The 18,151-nt window shown below is 46.6% G+C and overlaps 1 protein-coding gene across 1 annotated transcript in view; it reads right to left on the bottom strand.

Annotated features, from left to right (window-relative positions):
• Nucleotides 1-246: 246 nt before the first annotated feature.
• LOC144752157 (uncharacterized) overlaps nucleotides 247-18,151 on the bottom strand; it is a 412,752-nt gene continuing 394,847 nt past the window's right edge. Inside the window, exons 6-7 of the mRNA XM_078640086.1 lie at nucleotides 5,105-5,249; nucleotides 247-437 (exon numbers count right to left, since the gene is read on the bottom strand). Coding sequence (XP_078496212.1) covers nucleotides 247-437; nucleotides 5,105-5,249 — 336 coding nt within the window. The remainder of the gene's footprint in view (nucleotides 438-5,104; nucleotides 5,250-18,151) is intronic.

The raw sequence follows: 18,151 nt of genomic DNA on the forward strand, positions 1-18,151 counted from the left end.
TAAGTAAGAAACATGACTCAATAAAACCCCCATTATAATTTACATATACTAAAGTATGTTTTAATCTTAAAATAGATACTAAAATGACAAAAATCTGATGGTAGGGAACCAGAGTGATGATTTTTGCAAGGTTTTCAAAAATCACTGCTTTTTACACCAAACATTTTGAAAAAGTTTGTAAATCACTGCTTTTCACTTTTAGTGGTAAACTATGAGCCTCTAAATCAAGGGTAAAGTCACTGGAAGTCAGGCTCGAATTCGGGCACCAGGTTTGTACGGGTCAAGATTTACCTTCTGACTTTTCTGGTTCCTTTTTTTCAACGGGGAGCTTGGTAGGGCCCTCTGCAGCCTGCGCCCAGTCTTGGGTTTGATGTTGATGGATTGGCAAAGTTCAGGAGTCCAGTGAAAGCCTTGGTTCTCAGCAGCTTTGAGGCTACCTACAATCCAGCAAAAGTGGTAGTTTATGAGCCTCAGACTGTATGCTCAGGAATCGTCATCTTTAGCTTTGAGTTGGCAAATTGTAGTTCTGTGATGAGAAAAGGTCTACTCCAGCACAAGCCAAGGATCAGGGATCTGAGTGGGACCTACTAGCAGCTAGAACTCGATCTCTCAGCTTCACTTCACAAGCGGAGTCCAGGGCAAGTTCAGGGCAAACTGGTCAGCGGGGCACTTCACAGGTGCAGGGCTTCTTTAACCTTTTTGTCTCTGAAGCTTAACAGGAGAATAGCCAACTAGCCATTGGAGTCCACTCACTAGTCCTTGTCTTGGAGCAGGTTTCTCCCGTGGGATCTTTCATCCACGAATAGAAGCAGCCCTGTCTCTTTCTGAAGTCCTGTCTTGGTTCCGCAGGTGCAGTCTTCCTTGTGCAGTCTTTCTTTCTGAGGTCCACAGGTTCTGCAGACACTGTCCCTCTTCTGTTCTTTCGAAATACAGCAGTGTTCTGAGACCGGAAGCCAGGGGCGCCACTTTAATACCAATTTCGAGGTTGTGGGTGGAGAGGACTGACAAGCCAATGGGGCCACTATTCCCATGGGTCAACGCTACCCAGTTTTACATAATTTCCTGTAGGGCAGGCATAAATCAATTACACAGGGCCTCTCTTTGCCCAAATTTAGGATTTCGGAACACTTCTTCCCTGCGACAGAGTCATAGGCACGCCCTCCTGGAAAACTGGTTCTGCAATGGGTTTTCCCCTCTGGAGAAGAGGCCATCCTATCGACCTACACAAAGAAGGAGGAAAGCTGAAAGGGACCCCTTTGGAGCTGGTCTATCTGTGGCTACCGGCCCAGGGCCATTCTGACAGGTGGAGGTCACGCCTCCTCCCTTCAGTAGACACTTTGTTTCCCTTCCTGAAAATGCTTGACACAACTTATCAGGAGGGCAGCCAGCTGTCTCAGGTGACAACTGCTGAGGGTAACCAGAAATGGATATTAAAAGTTTGGCACAAGAAATTGGAGACTTTCTAAAGCCACCTTAGCATTAAAAGTTATTTTAAATCCAACTTTAGCATTATGTCAGGTTTAATATAATGATTATTTTGATACTTTGGAGTACTAGGTACGGTAATCCAAATGAAAGTTAGCATTAAGTTTGTGGGCTAATGGAAATCCATGTTTGCCAATGGGGCCACCAGCCTTGCTACAGTGAAAATTACAATTTTGAGTTTTGACTGTCAGGATATGTAAAGGTTACATTCATCATGTCCTTCTTTTTAATATCTGGCAACCTGTCTCAGGGGCTACTAAGGCCCGCCTTAGGAGTGACTTACAAATATTAAAAAGGAAGGTTTGGGCATACAAAATGATTGTTTTGTCATGTCGAGTTGGCATTCTAAAAGTAGCCCAACTAGGCTGCAATGCAGACCTTGAGCTGTGTTTTCAGGTGGTCACGGCATCGGTGGTACAGTAAAGTCAGCAGTCCAGTGGAGACATTTAACTTACTAGCTCTGGGTACACTTTGTACCGTATACTGTGGACTTACAGGTAAGTTAAATATACTAATCAGGGATTAGCCAACTGCACATGCACTTTGATGGATCCAGGGAGCACGTGCATTGGGGCCTGGTTAGCAAATTTCTGTGTATTTCAGAATAAACAAACCAGCAGCCTCAGTCCAAATATTGAAGGGGTACCATGCAATGAGACCTCTTTCATCTCAACTTTCTTTTTACTGGTCTTGATAAACCTACACTATAGTGTCAATGTACTACAAAAGAAAAGCACATTTTAGAATGAGTTGTTTCATTTTGTTTACAGTGCGATTTGCATTTAACACTTGGGTTGTAATAGTGCATTGTTTCATAAACACACTTTAAATATTACCACAATATTATTACAAAAATACACATTTCTCAAAACATGGGAAGACATCTCTGCAGTCAAAAGAAAATGATGAATATTAAACAGATGACGCTCAAATGCTCAAATCTTTCAGAGTACTAAAATCAATTAATAAATCATGTCATCTAAAAAATACATAACGAGTCCTGCGTAATATGGTCCTATATTGGCATCTCCGGGCTCAGGTGACGTTTATAAACCTCTCAGTTTTTTGCTTTGTGGTTTAGAAATGTCACCAGATCCCCTCGATGACAGTAGAGGCGCATGTTATAGTTACCTTCTATGTATGTATATTACACAGTGGTAATGGCCACTGCGTAGTTATAGCTAGAGTACAGTTTCCATAGCAACTTTGTTTTCACTAATAACTTTAGCAGCATTTGTCGAATCTACACTAAACTTTCCAAACAAAACGTTCATCTACCTCGGCTCCTTCGTGGAAAGTTTTGCGCTGATTAGTCTAGCAGGGGCCATAAAAATGGAGTCTGAAAATGCTGATTTTTCATGTTCTTTCCAGTAGGAATCTTTGCTGTCTGACACTGAAGAAAAGTGCTGAACAGAATTTAGCAGAAAGTTAGAACTTTACTCAGAATGCCTGCTTTTTGTAAATCAGTTGAGCCGTATTTGAGAAATTCGCATTTAAAGAGGTGTTCAGAGTAGGTATGAAGTGGTTCAGATGTAAGGTATATCTGGGCGGTTGTTCCTAAGGGAGTCCAGCGGTCCCGAAAATTTAAAATAGAAGGCGGTCTGATTGGCAGAGGAAGCTTTTTCTTTGCTTTTTCCTTGGCCGAGGGACTAGTCTTTGTCCTGCGGGACCTAGTAATCTACTTAGCTGACTGCAACTCTGAATGCTGCGGCCGACATGACAGGACGTGGTCCCCGTTTCCTGAAAACCATTGTGAAAAAGGATCTAGAGGGGAATAGTACAGACGTCCTGGCCCGAAGCACTTGTGAGGAGAGGACTCAGAGGGATGAAGGCCTTGCGCTGCAGGGAGATGGCGCCACATTCGGGGGCGTGGGCGCATGTGGCGAGTAGGATGCAGAGTTGGGCCGAAGGTTGGGCAACATACGGGGGATTGGGCATCCACAGGGAGTTGGTTGTAGAGTCTAGCAGGAGTACAGACTGTGCTGAGCCTGGAACTATGGTGACAGCACTGGTACCATGGATCCCAGCTGGGCTCCCAGTAGGGTACCGCTGTACTGAAAAACCTTTGTAAAAAAAATTAGAATAGTATGGTCATAGGCTACACCTGTGGCTAACCTCATTGGGCAGGCCATAGGCAGTTCACAGTGGGGATTGGCTGCCTCCAGTGGTCTGGGTGTTGGGCCATACTAATGGTGTACATGGCTGATGCCATCCTCAGCGGGGGCTGTGCATCCACGTGTGCTTGGTATTTAACATCTCATGAGTTATGTAATATGTTAAGTCATAAACAGTTTCTGATGGGGGCATAGGTTAGAGTTAGTTCCCTAAACTCTAACTAGCAAATTTCAGTTGTTTTTCATTTTTTAAACGTTAGTTCTTATCTCATTTCAACACCTAAGTATAACAGCACTTTAACCTTGGATCTAATGCGTGAACACAAAGAGACACACCTACCCACCCTCCAACCAAAGGTTAAAGGGACTTTATAGTTAGGTGAAAATGTCAGTTAAAACATACCATTTAAATATAACAAAACCACTGAAATGTACTGGTTATAGTTATCTCAAATAACTATAACTCGTACCCTCGCCATGCACAGTTTTGTCATTAATGATGTCACTCAGAGCTCCTTTCTCACATTTCTGGCATAGAATGCTATTCCAGGCACGCCAATGGTGATCCCTACCCTTCTAAGACATTAATCTGTAACTGTGTTCATAAGTCAGTAGGCACTAACTCAAAAGCCAGTGGCAAATGCTCACTCCTATTCCTCCCTTTACGCTTTATTCAGAGCTCTTCCCATTGTCATGTAGGCTGGGCTGTCAGGGGTAAACTCAAGTTCTGCCCAATGAGGCATTGAGAACAAAACCACTTCGGTCCCAGGATGGTTCCCAATGCTGCATCAGGATCAGCTCACTGGGATGGCCCTCATTGTGGCAGATTCCATTTTGCCTCTTGGGAGTAATAGACTGTGGGGGAACTATGGTCAGTTCTGGTTTCAGGGTCAATGAGAGATCAAAACATTCCTCAGCTCGCTCCACCTGAGGACCCGAGGTCCCTTGGCCTGGCACCACAGGCCTCAAAAACCAAACTGCCCCCTTGCAGCATCAACTAATCCTGGGAATGGAGCTGTTCTGTAGCTATTTGGAGATGTGGCTACTTAATAAATTCCCTCACCCACACCCAATTGCCAGACTTTTACAGGAGAAGAAACAACTCATTGTCAAGTGGAGAAGATTCATAGTGTCGCTGGCAACTAATGTAGGTTCTCCTATATCTCAGACATGTAGAATCGAAATGGTCTGACCCAACACAACATACATGCTACTGCAACTACAAGGTTTATGTTTGCTAGCCTAAGTACATCTACTTAAAGAATCAACCCCCTCTGGAAGATGCGTAGCGATGTATCTAACTAGTCTCCAACGAGCTCCCAACAGTACCCACCGCAACCGGTCTGTTTCACATTTAAAGTTCATAATAAATTAATGAAATTACTGCAAGGGCTACTATTTAGAGGCATATTAATGGTGTGCTCAGCAGACAAAGTGAGGCATACACTTGAAGTGGATGAGCAGCAGATGTTTCAATGAATATAACCTTAGCAGGTGAGCATTACCTGTGCTCAACAGCATCCTCTTCATCCATCCCACCTGGTCAAGCCCCGTTGGTGTGCTTTGAGAAAGGGGTAATGAGTGGTACCGGTCCAGCGGGATTTTGAATGCAGGTGCTCGAGTCAGTGGGTGAGGAGGGTGAGGTAATGTCTGAAAAGCAAAAGAAAAGGTAGATATTAATAGAGCAATATCTAAAAAATATGAACACACATATCATGGTTCAGGAAGTGAATGATCTTATCCATAGTTTAAATTCTTTCACATTCAGGCCTAGCACCATCACATTTAACAAAAAGTATAAAGATGTACACAATTTAACATCTTAACAATACATGCTGCTATTTTATGTGCTATACAACTTTGAAAATTAAAGACTGCCCTACAGTTATATTTTTAGTGGTATATTGCCTTTTGTGTTTTTTGGATTGGGTTGAATTGCATTTAATTTAAAACAATGTCCTTTTCAAGATGGATGATGTGTTTACCTGTGTCAAAGGAGGGCATTGATCTTTCCAGTATTTTTTTATTACCGTTCTCAGAGCATCTCCGATCTGTTTTCATGTATTATGTTTCAAAGGAATTAAACTTGATGTCATCAAACTTTCACAAGTTCAAAAATTCTCAAAGCAACAGTGAATTTAGAATGTGGTTCAAGTGCCAGAATCTGACAATCCAACTTTTCAAAGTGTTATGACATCACTTAACTCTTTGGACCTCGGCCTTTGCTCTACTATGTACTACTTTACATTTTAATTGTTTTGTCTAGATTCAATCCTTTGTCCACAGCAATTACTTCTCACTCTGTCTTCTAACGCTATCTACTTTCTGGAAGTGTTAATATTGATTCTAACTAAACTCAGTTGCTGTGTACAAAGGTGCCGGGTGTGTTCAACTGGACATGGTGACTTTTTTAGAAATGTATCTGTCTGGTGGCTGTTAAAACATCTTCTTTTGTATCTGAATGTAAACAAGAGGACATGATTACAGATATCCTTGCTTGGCTCACTGAAAAACCAGAACATGATGGGAATAAGGAAACAAATGAAAACTATTCCCACCTGCTGTATTAACCCATTTAAGCACTTGTCAGGGAACACAGAAATATATCTTCTAACCTTGCCTGGAATCTCAGTAATCAGGTCTTGATTCATAAGTGGGAAACCAGTTTCCTGACATGGTTCCCCACTGGTGGGACCCTGCCTGCTGGAAGAAGCCTGCTCAAAGTAGCTGTGTTGCAAGAACCTGCATAGGTGCAAATCCCAGAGAAAGGAGCCAACTATAGAGAAGTCAAAGCCAAGGGGACTACCTGCTATGGATCCCAGAGTTTGCACCCGAGAATTCCTGTGAAGCTAAGAGGAGTCCCACTTACATATAACAATTCCTTACTCCCTCCAAGGACTGGACCCAACCACCTCCTCTGCATACTCCTCAACACCCGCTCCGCGCGCAAACACGCCATCGAGCTCTGGAATCTGCTCGACACCTCCGCCCCAGACGTGGCCTTCCTGACCGAGACCTGGTGGAACGACTCCTCGGCGCCCGACATCGCCATAGCCATCCCGGACGGCTACAAGATCACCCGCAGAGATCGCGCCAATGGAATCGGAGGAGGAATAGCCATCGTCCACAAGTCCACCCTCAAGGTCGCCGCCCACTCAGACGACACCCTCAACACCGCCGAACACCTGCACTTCCGGATCCACACCGACCCCAACACCACCCTCAGAGGAACACTCATCTACAGACCCCCCGGACCTCGGGCTCAGTTCACCTACTCCATCGCCGACCTCGCTAGCACCCACGCACTCGCCTCTACGGACTACATCCTCCTCAGGGACCTGAACTTCCACCGCGAGAACAACAACGACGCCAACTCCGCCATCCTGATCGCCAACCTCGCCAACCTGGGCCTCAGACAACTCGTCACCGCACCCACCCACGCCGCCGGCCACATGCTGGATCCCGTCTTCTTCACAGGCTCCCACGTCGCCTTCGACCACACCACCGAACTCTACTGGACCGACCACCGCTGCATCCATTTCACCTTCAAGAAACCAACCACGCACCACCCCACCCAACAGCTGCCACGCCGCTGCTGGAGCAAAGTCACCGAAGACCAGCTGATCACCTCCCTCGCCAAGAACCCACCCACCGACCCCACCAACCCAGACGCCGCAGCCCAAAACCTCAGACAGTGGATCGACGACTGCGCCAACACCCTCGCCCCGCTCAAGAAACCCTCCAACAGCCACGCCAACAAGAGAGCCACCTGGTTCACCGACGAGCTCCAGACCTCTAAACGCGCATGCCGGAAACTGGAGAAGACATGGCTCCACGAACGCATACCGGACAACCACGCAGCCCACAAGGACCTGAACTTACACCACGAGAACAACAACGACGCCAACTCCGCCACCCTGATCGCCAACCTCGCCAACCTGGGCCTCAGACAACTCGTCACCGCACCCACCCATGCCACCAGCCACATGCTGGATCCCGTCTTCTCCACAGTCTCCCACGTCGCCTTCGACCACACCACCGAACTCCACTGGACCGACCACCGCTGCATCCATTTCACCTTCAAGAAACCAACCACGCACCACCGCACCCAACAGCTGCCTCGCCGCTGCTGGAGCAAAGTCACCGAAGTCCAGCTGATCACCTCCCTCGCCAAGAACCCACCCACCGACCCCACCAACCCAGACGCCGCAGCCCGAAACCTCAGACAGTGGATCGCCGACTTTGCCAACACCCTTGCCCCGCTCAAGAAACCCTCCAACAGCCACGCCAACAAGAGAGCCACCTGGTTCACCGACGAGCTCTAGACCTCTAAACGCGCATGCCGGAAACTGGAGAAGACATGGCTCCAAGAACGCACACCGGACAACCACGCAGCCCACAAGGACGCCACCCACAGACACCACCTCATCAGATTAGCCAAGAGATCCTCCTTCAAAGATCGCTTGGATAACAACGCACACAACAGCAAAGACCTCTTCAGCATCCTAAAGGAACTCTCCAACCCCAGCGCCAACGCCAAAGACATCCCGCCCTCACAAGAACCGTACGACTCACTAGCCATCTTCTTCCACAGCAAGATCGCTGACATCTACGACAGCTTCAACACCACGACAGCCCTGACTACGCCAGACTCCACCTCCCCTGTGAACACCACCAGCGCCAACCGCCTGACCTCCTGGTCCAACGTCAACGACGACGAGACACGCAAGGTCATGAACTTCATTCACTCAGGATCTCCGTCTGACCCGTGCCCACACCACGTATTCAACAAGGCAGACGCAGCCATCGCACCCCAACTACGGAAGGTCATCAACATCTCCTTCGAAACAGCGACATTCCCAGAAAGCTGGAAGCACGCCGAAATCAACGCCCTCCTCAAGAAGCCCAAAGTGGACCCCAAATACCTCAAGCACTTCCGGCCCATCTCCCTGCTCCCATTCCCGGCAAAGGTCATCGAGAAAATCGTCAACATGCAACTGGCCGGCCACCTCGAAGACAACATCTTGGACCCGTCCCAGTCCGGATACAGACGAAACCACAGCTCCAAGACAGCCCTCATCGCCACCACAGACGATATCAGGCGCCAACTAGACAACGGCGAAACATCAGCCCTCATCCTCCTGGACCTGTTAGCCACCTTCGACACGGTCTGCCATCGCACTCTAAAGCCACGCCTCGTAGACGCCGGATTCCAAGGGAAGGCTCTTGACTGGACCACCTCCTTCCTCTCCGGCAGAAAACAGAGCGTCCGCCTCCCACCCTTCTGATCCAAAGCCACCGACATCATCTGTGGCGTCCCCCAGGGCTCATCCCTCAGCCCAGCGCTGTTCAACGTCTACATGGCCCCCCTCGCACAAGTGGCCCGCCATCACGACCTCAACATCATCTACTACGCTGACGACACCCAGCTCATCCTCTCCCTCACCTTGGACCCGCACACCGCCAAAACCAACCTCCACGAGGCAATGAAGGACGTCGCCGATTGGATGAGGAGCAGCCGTCTGAAGCTGAACTCGGACAAGACGGAGGTCCTCATCATCCGACCCACCCCCTCAGCCTGGGACGACTCCTGGTGGCCGACCACACTGGGAACAGCACCAACACCCACCGACCATGCACGCAATTTAGGACTCATCCTCGACCCCTCCCTCCCCATGTCTAAGCAGGTCAACGCCGTCTCCTCCTCCTGCTACAACACCCTCCGCATGCTCCGCAGGATCTACAAGTGGATCCCGACCGAAACAAGAAGAACAGTGACACAGACCCTCGTCAGCAGCAGACTGGACTACGGCAATGCACTCTACGCAGGAATCCCAGCCAAACACCTACGACGACTACAATGCATCCAAAACGCCTCCGCCCAACTGATCGTCAACGTCCCCCGCCGCAGCCACATCTCCCCCCACCTGAGAGACCTACACTGGCTCTCCGTTGACAAGAGGATAACCTTCAAGCTCCTCACCCACGCACACAAAGCACTCCACAACGCCGGACCAGCCTACTTGAACAGCAGACTCAGCTTCCACACCCCCACCCGCAAGCTCCGCTCCGCCAGCCTCGCCCTCGCTGCTGTCCCCCGCATCCAACGAGCGACCTCCAGCGGCAGATCCTTCTCCTACCTCGCCGCCAAGACCTGGAACACCCTCCCTACCCACATACGGTAGACCCAAGACCTACTCGCCTTCAGAAGACTCCTCAAGACCTGGCTCTTCGAGCTCTACCCTCAGCGCCTTGGGACCCTCACGGGTAAGTAGCGCGCTTTACAAGTACTCTGATTGATTGATTGATTACTGAGCTGTGAGATGCTGGAAAAGACAGGGTATGACTGGGTTGTGAGGGGCCCTACAGTCATTTTCCCAGGAGGGCTAAGCATTGTGAAACTCACCCTGGGAGGTCCACCACGTTCCCATCAGAGGAGCAGCTTGCATAAAATGAAGGAAAATGACTGCGCTCCAGACGTTCTCGTCTATTTAAAGCATCTCTGTGGAATATCAGACGTTACTACGCATGTCAATATCACGCATGTCTTTTCCACATAGTCATTACAACGCATTGAGCTTTCCAACGTGTTGTAATACCATGCATGGTTTTACTACAATTCATGCTTTTGCCATGCAATTCATTGGTGTCGTCTGATATATATATATATATATATATATATATATATATACATACACACATATTATATATATATATATATATATATATATATATATATATATATATATATATATATATATATATATATATATATATATCAAAGAAGAAGATGCCCACAAATGAAGACGTACGCAACAGCAGGCGGATTTCCCTTGCCTTTCCCCAATGCTTTTCGGAGCTCCTACTGCTTGCTCACGGGCCGGTATGCAAATGGACAGATACGCGCGAAAGCAAGTCTCACTGTTTAACATATCACGCCCTCAAACGGGCTGTTATATTCAAGGTTTGCTGGGACTTGTAGTCTATGCGTTAAAATAATACCCTGATGGGTTCTGCCTCCCAGGAGGAGCATCTGGATCTTGGAATATATATATATATACCAACCACATGAAGCCCTGTTATCACTTCAGAATGGTAAAGGAATAGTGGTAAAACCCTCAGATAAAAGGTGGGGTATGGTCCTGTTATCTAGGGACTAATATGTGGCAGAGTCATAAAGACAAATTCGTATACCTGAGTGTTGCGATAAAGTAGGTAAACGCTAATATGTAGACCTACAGAGCAGATACAGAGAAACACTTATGGAATGGCATATCCAAACCATTATTCAATGGGATGAATTCCAGTTTCTCAAAAATGTTGCACCCATAACCTCAACTTTTACTTATTGTCCAAAATACACAAAGACCAGTCGAACCCTCCAGACAGGCTCATCATTAATAGTATACTAGAACATATATCAATCTTTGTGGATCTTTTTGTTCCCTCCTTGTTCAAAACCTCACCTCATATGTCAGAGATTTCAAAGACTTCATTAATAAAACACAGTACACTGAACAGGAGTCATAATATCGCCTAGTAACCTTGATGTACCTAGTGATGGTATCCATGCATGCAAACACTCACTCAGAATATACCCCCATGCAAGTGGAGATGAGCACAATATGTTTGAATGAAAATGTATTTCTTTTTGAGAACCAATATTTCAAACTAATACAAGAAACGGCTATGGGCACCTTTTCAAATCTGGTCATGGGCTAGAGTGAGGACCAGATGCTCTGGGTAACTGAGATGGAACATAATACCAACCACGTTGCTGTATGGTTGAGATACATTGACTGGGTATTTCTAATTTTGAAGGGGGGAGTAAAAATGGTCAAAACTTGTTCTTTTCTGCAATCAACATCAACAATTTGAATCTCAAATTCTCAATGAACTAAAGATCAAGGATTCCAAGGATTCCTTGATCTTAATTTGAACATTGTATACTCCACCATTGAAACAAGGGCGTTTAGGAACAAAATGCAGGCAACCCTGCACCCCATGCAGATATCAATCATCTACCTTATTTCCGATAGAGTATAACCTACAAGGAGTTCCTAAGGGCCAAACAGAAATGTAGCTTCAATGAGGATAGATCAGCATCCAAAATGAGATGATGGGAAGATTCAGGCAGAGAGGTTACACCAACACAATGCTTAAACAAACATACAACAGAACAGACAGGGTAAGAACAGAAAACATGCTATATAGAAAAGACCCTGTGAAGAACCAGAAGTTCAGTGAGTCAACAGGACCCATTTGCTTCTCACTACATTCGACACCCAAGCCAAGTCATGAATCACAACTTACATACACATATGTGCTTATATAAAATAATTTGACTGCCGTCCACTCCTTCTAGAGACACAAACCCCAGTAGGTGGCCGAGCTCCTACTACACACATCCTTCACAGTGTTCACAAATTTTCACAGAGTGCACTACTTCCAGACACCCAATCCCCATTACATGTCCAAGCTCCTGCTAAACCCAGCCTTCACCCTGTGGAAAACTCTTCCCAGGGAGCCCATTCCTTCTAAACAGCCAAGCCCCATTAGTTTAGCCCCTACTACACATTGTCTTCGCCCTGTACACAGCTCTTAATAGAGAGCTCCCTCCCTCAAGACAACCAAGGTCGATTATGTCACCAAGCTCACTCTATGCACATCTGCCACCGTGGGCACCAATTTTTTTATTGACAGCCTACTGTCTATAGACTCTCACACCCTGGTAGGTGGTGAAGGCTCTACTACACACAGCCTTTGCCCTGTGGACATCTCTTCACGTAGAGCCCACAGACTCTGGTGCACCAAAGGCAAGACCGTCTGTATCTCTCCACTCCTGTACCATGCCAGAAACCCAGGTCTGTTCATCCACCAGCGATACTCTGCTGCACTCCTCTGATCGTTTGTCCCGGGGCACCGCTCGCCCCGCTGCTTTCACACCACGCACCACAGTAGGAGCCTTCACCTGCACCTACTGCTGGTTCTCTTGCAGTCACAGACCCACACACCCCACATAAGTGCCAGCAACACTCCCAACCAACACAACATGCCATAGCACACAATACCCATAGCAAACCCGCACACCAACTCTTACATGCATCCATCCTACTCAACACACTATCTCTCAGCAAACATGCAACCCAAATGTGGGACCTGCAGAGCAGCTACTCACCGGACCTCCTCTTCCTCATGGAAACCTGGCTCAACTCCACATTGGCACCCAACATCGCCACAGCAATCCCAGCGGGCTACAAGATTGCACAACCGGACCACCCTCACAAGCCAGGAGGAGAACTTGTAGTCGTCTACAAGGACTCTATCAAGTGCTCAGCATTCACAAGGAGCACCACTCCATTCATGGCACATCTGTACTAGAAGCTCCAAATCTCCGAGAAGTTTACCCTGGATGGAACCCTCTTCTATTGACTACCAAGACCGCAATCCAACTTCACCATCCTCATCACTGGGTGACCTCAACTTCACATGAAAAACAGAACTGACCTCTGCTCCACAGCACTCTTCGGAAGCCTGAACAACATTGGACTTACCCAGCTCATCACAGGACCAACATATATCACAGGACACACACTGGACCCCATCTTCACCACCAGCAACAACATCAAATACAATGCCACCTCACTGCTCACATTAACAGACCACGCCATCATACACTTTCAAATCAACCAACACCAAGTCACCGTACTCACCAGCATCAGCCTTCCAGGATGCAGCTGGGGCAAAATCTCCGTACTCAACACCCTCAGCATTGATCTACAAACCCCGCAGACAACCTCAATGAGGACATCGCCAACTTTAAGAAGTGGATCAAGAACTGTGCAGACTCCCTTGCACCCATCAAACTCAACAAGCAAAGAAGATTCAACAAGCCTGCCAGCTGGTACACAGAGGACCTTTGAGATGCCAAATGACATCGCAAATACCAAGCCACCAATGGAACCACCTACAAGGCTGTACTCGGACGTTACCAGCAGCAACTAATAGACACTAAGAAAAGAGTGCTAGCTGAACACAATGTAGGAAGCTCCAACAACAACAAGGAGATCTTCTCAATCGTCAAAGACTTCACTAACCCTTCGGCGTCCATCACAACATCATCCCCGCCCCCAGGAACTCTGCAACGACCTGTCAAACTTCTTCGACAGAAAAATTGCAAACATCTACGGAAACCTCGCATACCAACCTGACCCCAGCCAACCTACCCATCACAAACCAAGATAGCCACCTGACTGAAAGGACAACCCTCACCAGAGATGACAAAGCAACGATTATGTGAACCATCCACTCAGGAGCCCCATCGGATACATGCCCCTGCCACGTCTACAACCTGGGAGCATCACCAATCAGCACTGCCCTCTCTCGTATCATAAACACCTCCATAACATCCACCACATTCCCGAAAGACTGGAAACATGCAGCAGTCAATGCCCTCTTCAAGAAGCCATTGGTCAACCAGAACCAACTGAGTAACTCCAAGCCTATCTACCTGCTTCCTTACCCAGCCAACGTGATAGAAAAGGCCATAAACCAGCAATTTAAAACCCAGCTCGAACTACACAACAGAGAGGACAACACTCAGGATTTAGAAACAACCACAGTACTGAAAAAGCACTCTTCGCAGCCACTGATAACATCTGGGCCATCTTGGACGAGGAGAAAAAGCGGCCCTAATCCTGCTAAACCTCTGCGCGCCATTCAACACTGCATCCCACATCACACTTGCCAGAAGACACAACATTCAAGAACCCTCACTCAAATGGATCTGTTCCTTCCTCATGCGAAGAATCAGGCTGCCAATCTTCACATCGAAGACCAATAACCTGATCTGCGGAGTCCCCCAGGGATCGTCCCTCAACCACACCCTGTTCAACGTCTACATGACACCGTTTGCAAACATCATCCAATCCCAGGGCATCAACATTATCTCCTAAGCTGATGACACACAATTCATCATCTTCCTGATGAACAAGACAACAAAAACCAGAACCAACTTCACAAACTACATTTCCATGGTAGCAGAATGGATGAGTACCAACTGCTTGATGCTGAACTCCGACGAGGCAGAAGTACTGGTCTTTGGAGAAAATACCTCCCCGTGGGACGCACCCTGGTGGTCTATGGAGCTTGGACCAACACCTACCGACCTCACCAGGAATCTGGGGATCATCCTAGACAACAAGTTCAACATGACAGCACAAGTCAATGCAGTGAGTGCCACCTGCTTCCACATTCTATGCATGCTATGAAAAATGTTCAAGTGGCTGCCACAAAACACCAGACATACCGTTACGCAAGCACTCATCACTAGCAGGCTCGACTACAGCAACACATTCTACACCTGAATCTGCAAGCAGCTCCTAGACAGACTCCAAACACATCCACAACGCCACCCCAAGACTCATACTCGCCCTCCCATGCCAAAAAACCAACAGTTCACACCACCTCAGAGAGCTCTACTGGCTCCCCATTCACAAATGCTGCAAATTCAACCTCCTTGCGCACACGTAAAAAGCCTTACACAACACTGGTCCAGCATACCTCAACATTCACATTCAATGTCACCAGCCTAACAGACACCTACACTCAGCCTTACTCTCATTCACACTCACCTACATTCACAAGAGTAGAACAGGAGGTAATTTGTTCTCATACATAGCACCAAAAACATGGAAGGGCCTCCTACAAAACATCAGAGTGGGGAACATTCACCTACACACCTGCTCAAGTACCTGGATACCCTCAAAGGTGATTAGTCGCTATACAAATAGACGTAACATAATATAATATAGCATAGTTGTTTCAATGATTCAGGAACATCTGGGGATTTTTGGTGATGAAATTACGTAATGTAGGAGAGGGCGAATTACTAGGAGGCTATTTCAGGTGCAGTAATGTTAGGAGCAAATGCTTTTCTTAATTACTTCTTCAAGTATTTGTCCACCAGAACAAGCTGAGTTGCTCAAATTGTGAGGTTTTCCGTTGGTCTCTCCTTGACGGGTTTTCCGTGGTTACAAAAGTTGGGTTTTTGTGTTGCATTATACTTCCAGTGGGCTTCTGTGTTCTGGCGTCTCAGGACGTTATCGCCTTGTAGGAGTACCCTGCCCTTTCCTTCAACTATTAGCACCAGGAGCATAACTTGCTTTACGCATTGGGGCCTTTCTCGATGACTTTGCAGCATGTTCTTCTTGGCTAGTTTTTCAGATCTTCTAGTTGAGAATAATTCTATGTTTGCATCAAGAATTGTCTCTTTGTGTGTGTGTCGTGTGGTGTGTGTGTGCACATATTTATTCTTGAAGGGCTAACTCCTGTTTCATTTTCTCAAGCTACTTTGTTGTTACGAGGTATATAGTTTTGGGATGTAGCTATAGAAATGTTGTCGCACTGGAACTACAGATTTTGAGTCCCCTGTGTTGCAAGGTATATACTCAGTGGTACAACATCAGCCCCCGAGCCGTAGGTAGGGGCGTAGGAAGGGGGGTGCTGTGGGTGCAGGCCGACCCAGGTGTCATCAATGAGGGGGTTGACAAAATGGCAAAAATATGTTTCAAACACATATTTTTGCCATTTTTTCACCCCCATCAGTGATGACACTTTTCACCCCCGGCTTGACAAAATGGCAAAAATATATGTTTTAGACACATATTTTTGCCATTTTGTTAAGTCAGGGGTGACAAGACATTTACAGCACCGGGTACCACCTGACCTTGCTATGCCACTGGCTCTAGGGGTCGGGTGTAGCTTCCGGGAGTTTTTGGGCTGTTACACCCCCCCTAATAAATGTATTTTCTGGTAAATAGTCGGATACCCGTGCTTTCAGTCGGGTATGGTGAGGTGTCTGTTGGATTTCACCAGGAATATATTAATATACTCACAGACAAAAACGCACACACTCTCTCTGTTTTGAAAGTCTTCAAAATGTTTCTTTTACCAAATAATGTGGTTTCTCTCACTTAGGACCCATACCAATCCGTATTCCTTTCCCTTTCTGCTGCCCATTAAGCCCCTCGCCCTACTTGTGGTAAAATATATTTTTGCATTATATGATTGTTGGAAAATCTGAAGCTCACACTACCCCCTATCCTACAGACCAAGCTATGGCCTTGTCCAGGGACCCCCACCCAGGTATTGTGCATGGGTGGCAGACCCCTGGCCTGAGAGCTCCTGACTGGGTCTGGAGGGGCTTCAAATTTTGTTACGCCACTGAGTACAATTTGGGTATGCACCTTCAGAAAGGCTATTCTTTGGTCTTGGAACTTGAGATCATTAAGGTTTTGTTGCTGTTTCTAAATATGTCATTGAGGCAGAGTCTATCTCTGGTGCATCTGTGTGTTCATTCTTCTAGGAGTTAGCTTGCAGCACCTGCTAGACACAGGGTATGAAGGTTAACCTGTTTTTAATCAAAGAGATGTATAGAATGCATAGGAGAAATGATGGCTCCATCAACCTAGCCATCATCATACAGCGAACAACTATTAGATCACACATAGTTAGTAGGGAAACTAAGCCCCATTACATTTTGAACACCATCTCTAAGACAGCCAATGGGATGTTATCTGGTTCATTAATAGGCAATGTTAATTTTCTAAAGGAAGCTTCTGCCAAGCGGAACACCAACCACATATACCCCACTACCCCTCTCAGGTCAATGTTTCCATAGTCAAACTAATAGGAGGCGAGAATTTGGATGCACTAAGGAGCAAGATAGGTCCACTCGTAAGTGAATACAGGTTAGCATCCCTCACTATCTTGGACACGTTTCGACAGCTGCATGTTGTCTTTTTCTACTTTTAATATTTTGATGATCTTGCATATTTTGTTGCGTTTGTGTGTGTTTTATTATAGTTGTGTGTCTGAATGTGGGTGAATGGAAGAATGAGTTTGTGGATAGATGAATGAGTGCATGGGTGCAAAGATGACTGACATTGTGCATTTGTGATGAATTTTTGAAGGCCGAAACTCGTCAGTGACCGAAGAGGCCCTTGCATTTATAATCCCGGTCTATTGGCATTGCCAGTGTTTGTTCCATTAAGAAATAGCCCGGTAGGATATTACTTTTGATTATATATATATATATATATATATATATATATATATATATATATATATATATATATATATATATATTAAAAACATCTCCCTAGGAGGTACTGCAAGACTCAAGACATCAGGGGCCAAATGTAGGAGAGCAAATACCGGTCGGTAACGGCCGAATTCGGTCGTTACCGACCGGTATTTGGGTTTTCAGATGTAGGGGCCATTATTTTACAGAATCGGTAATTTACCGATTCTGTAAAATACCGATTCGGTAAATCCAAATGTAGGTGACACTCCTGAGAGTGTCACAGGCCCTTAAGAGTCGGTATTTTACCACACAATCCTATTGTGTGGTAAAATACTGAATCCAGGTGTGCATGCACATCTGTGCATGCACACTGTGCAATGTGACACACAGACATGCCCTTAGGGCATGTATGTGTGCCACATGTCACACATGCCTTTACTTCGGGTGCTAGAGGGTGTCAAAGTGA

Source organism: Lissotriton helveticus, chromosome 4_2 (genome assembly GCF_964261635.1).
Source record: "Lissotriton helveticus chromosome 4_2, aLisHel1.1, whole genome shotgun sequence".
NCBI classification, from domain to species: Eukaryota; Metazoa; Chordata; class Amphibia; order Caudata; family Salamandridae; genus Lissotriton; species Lissotriton helveticus.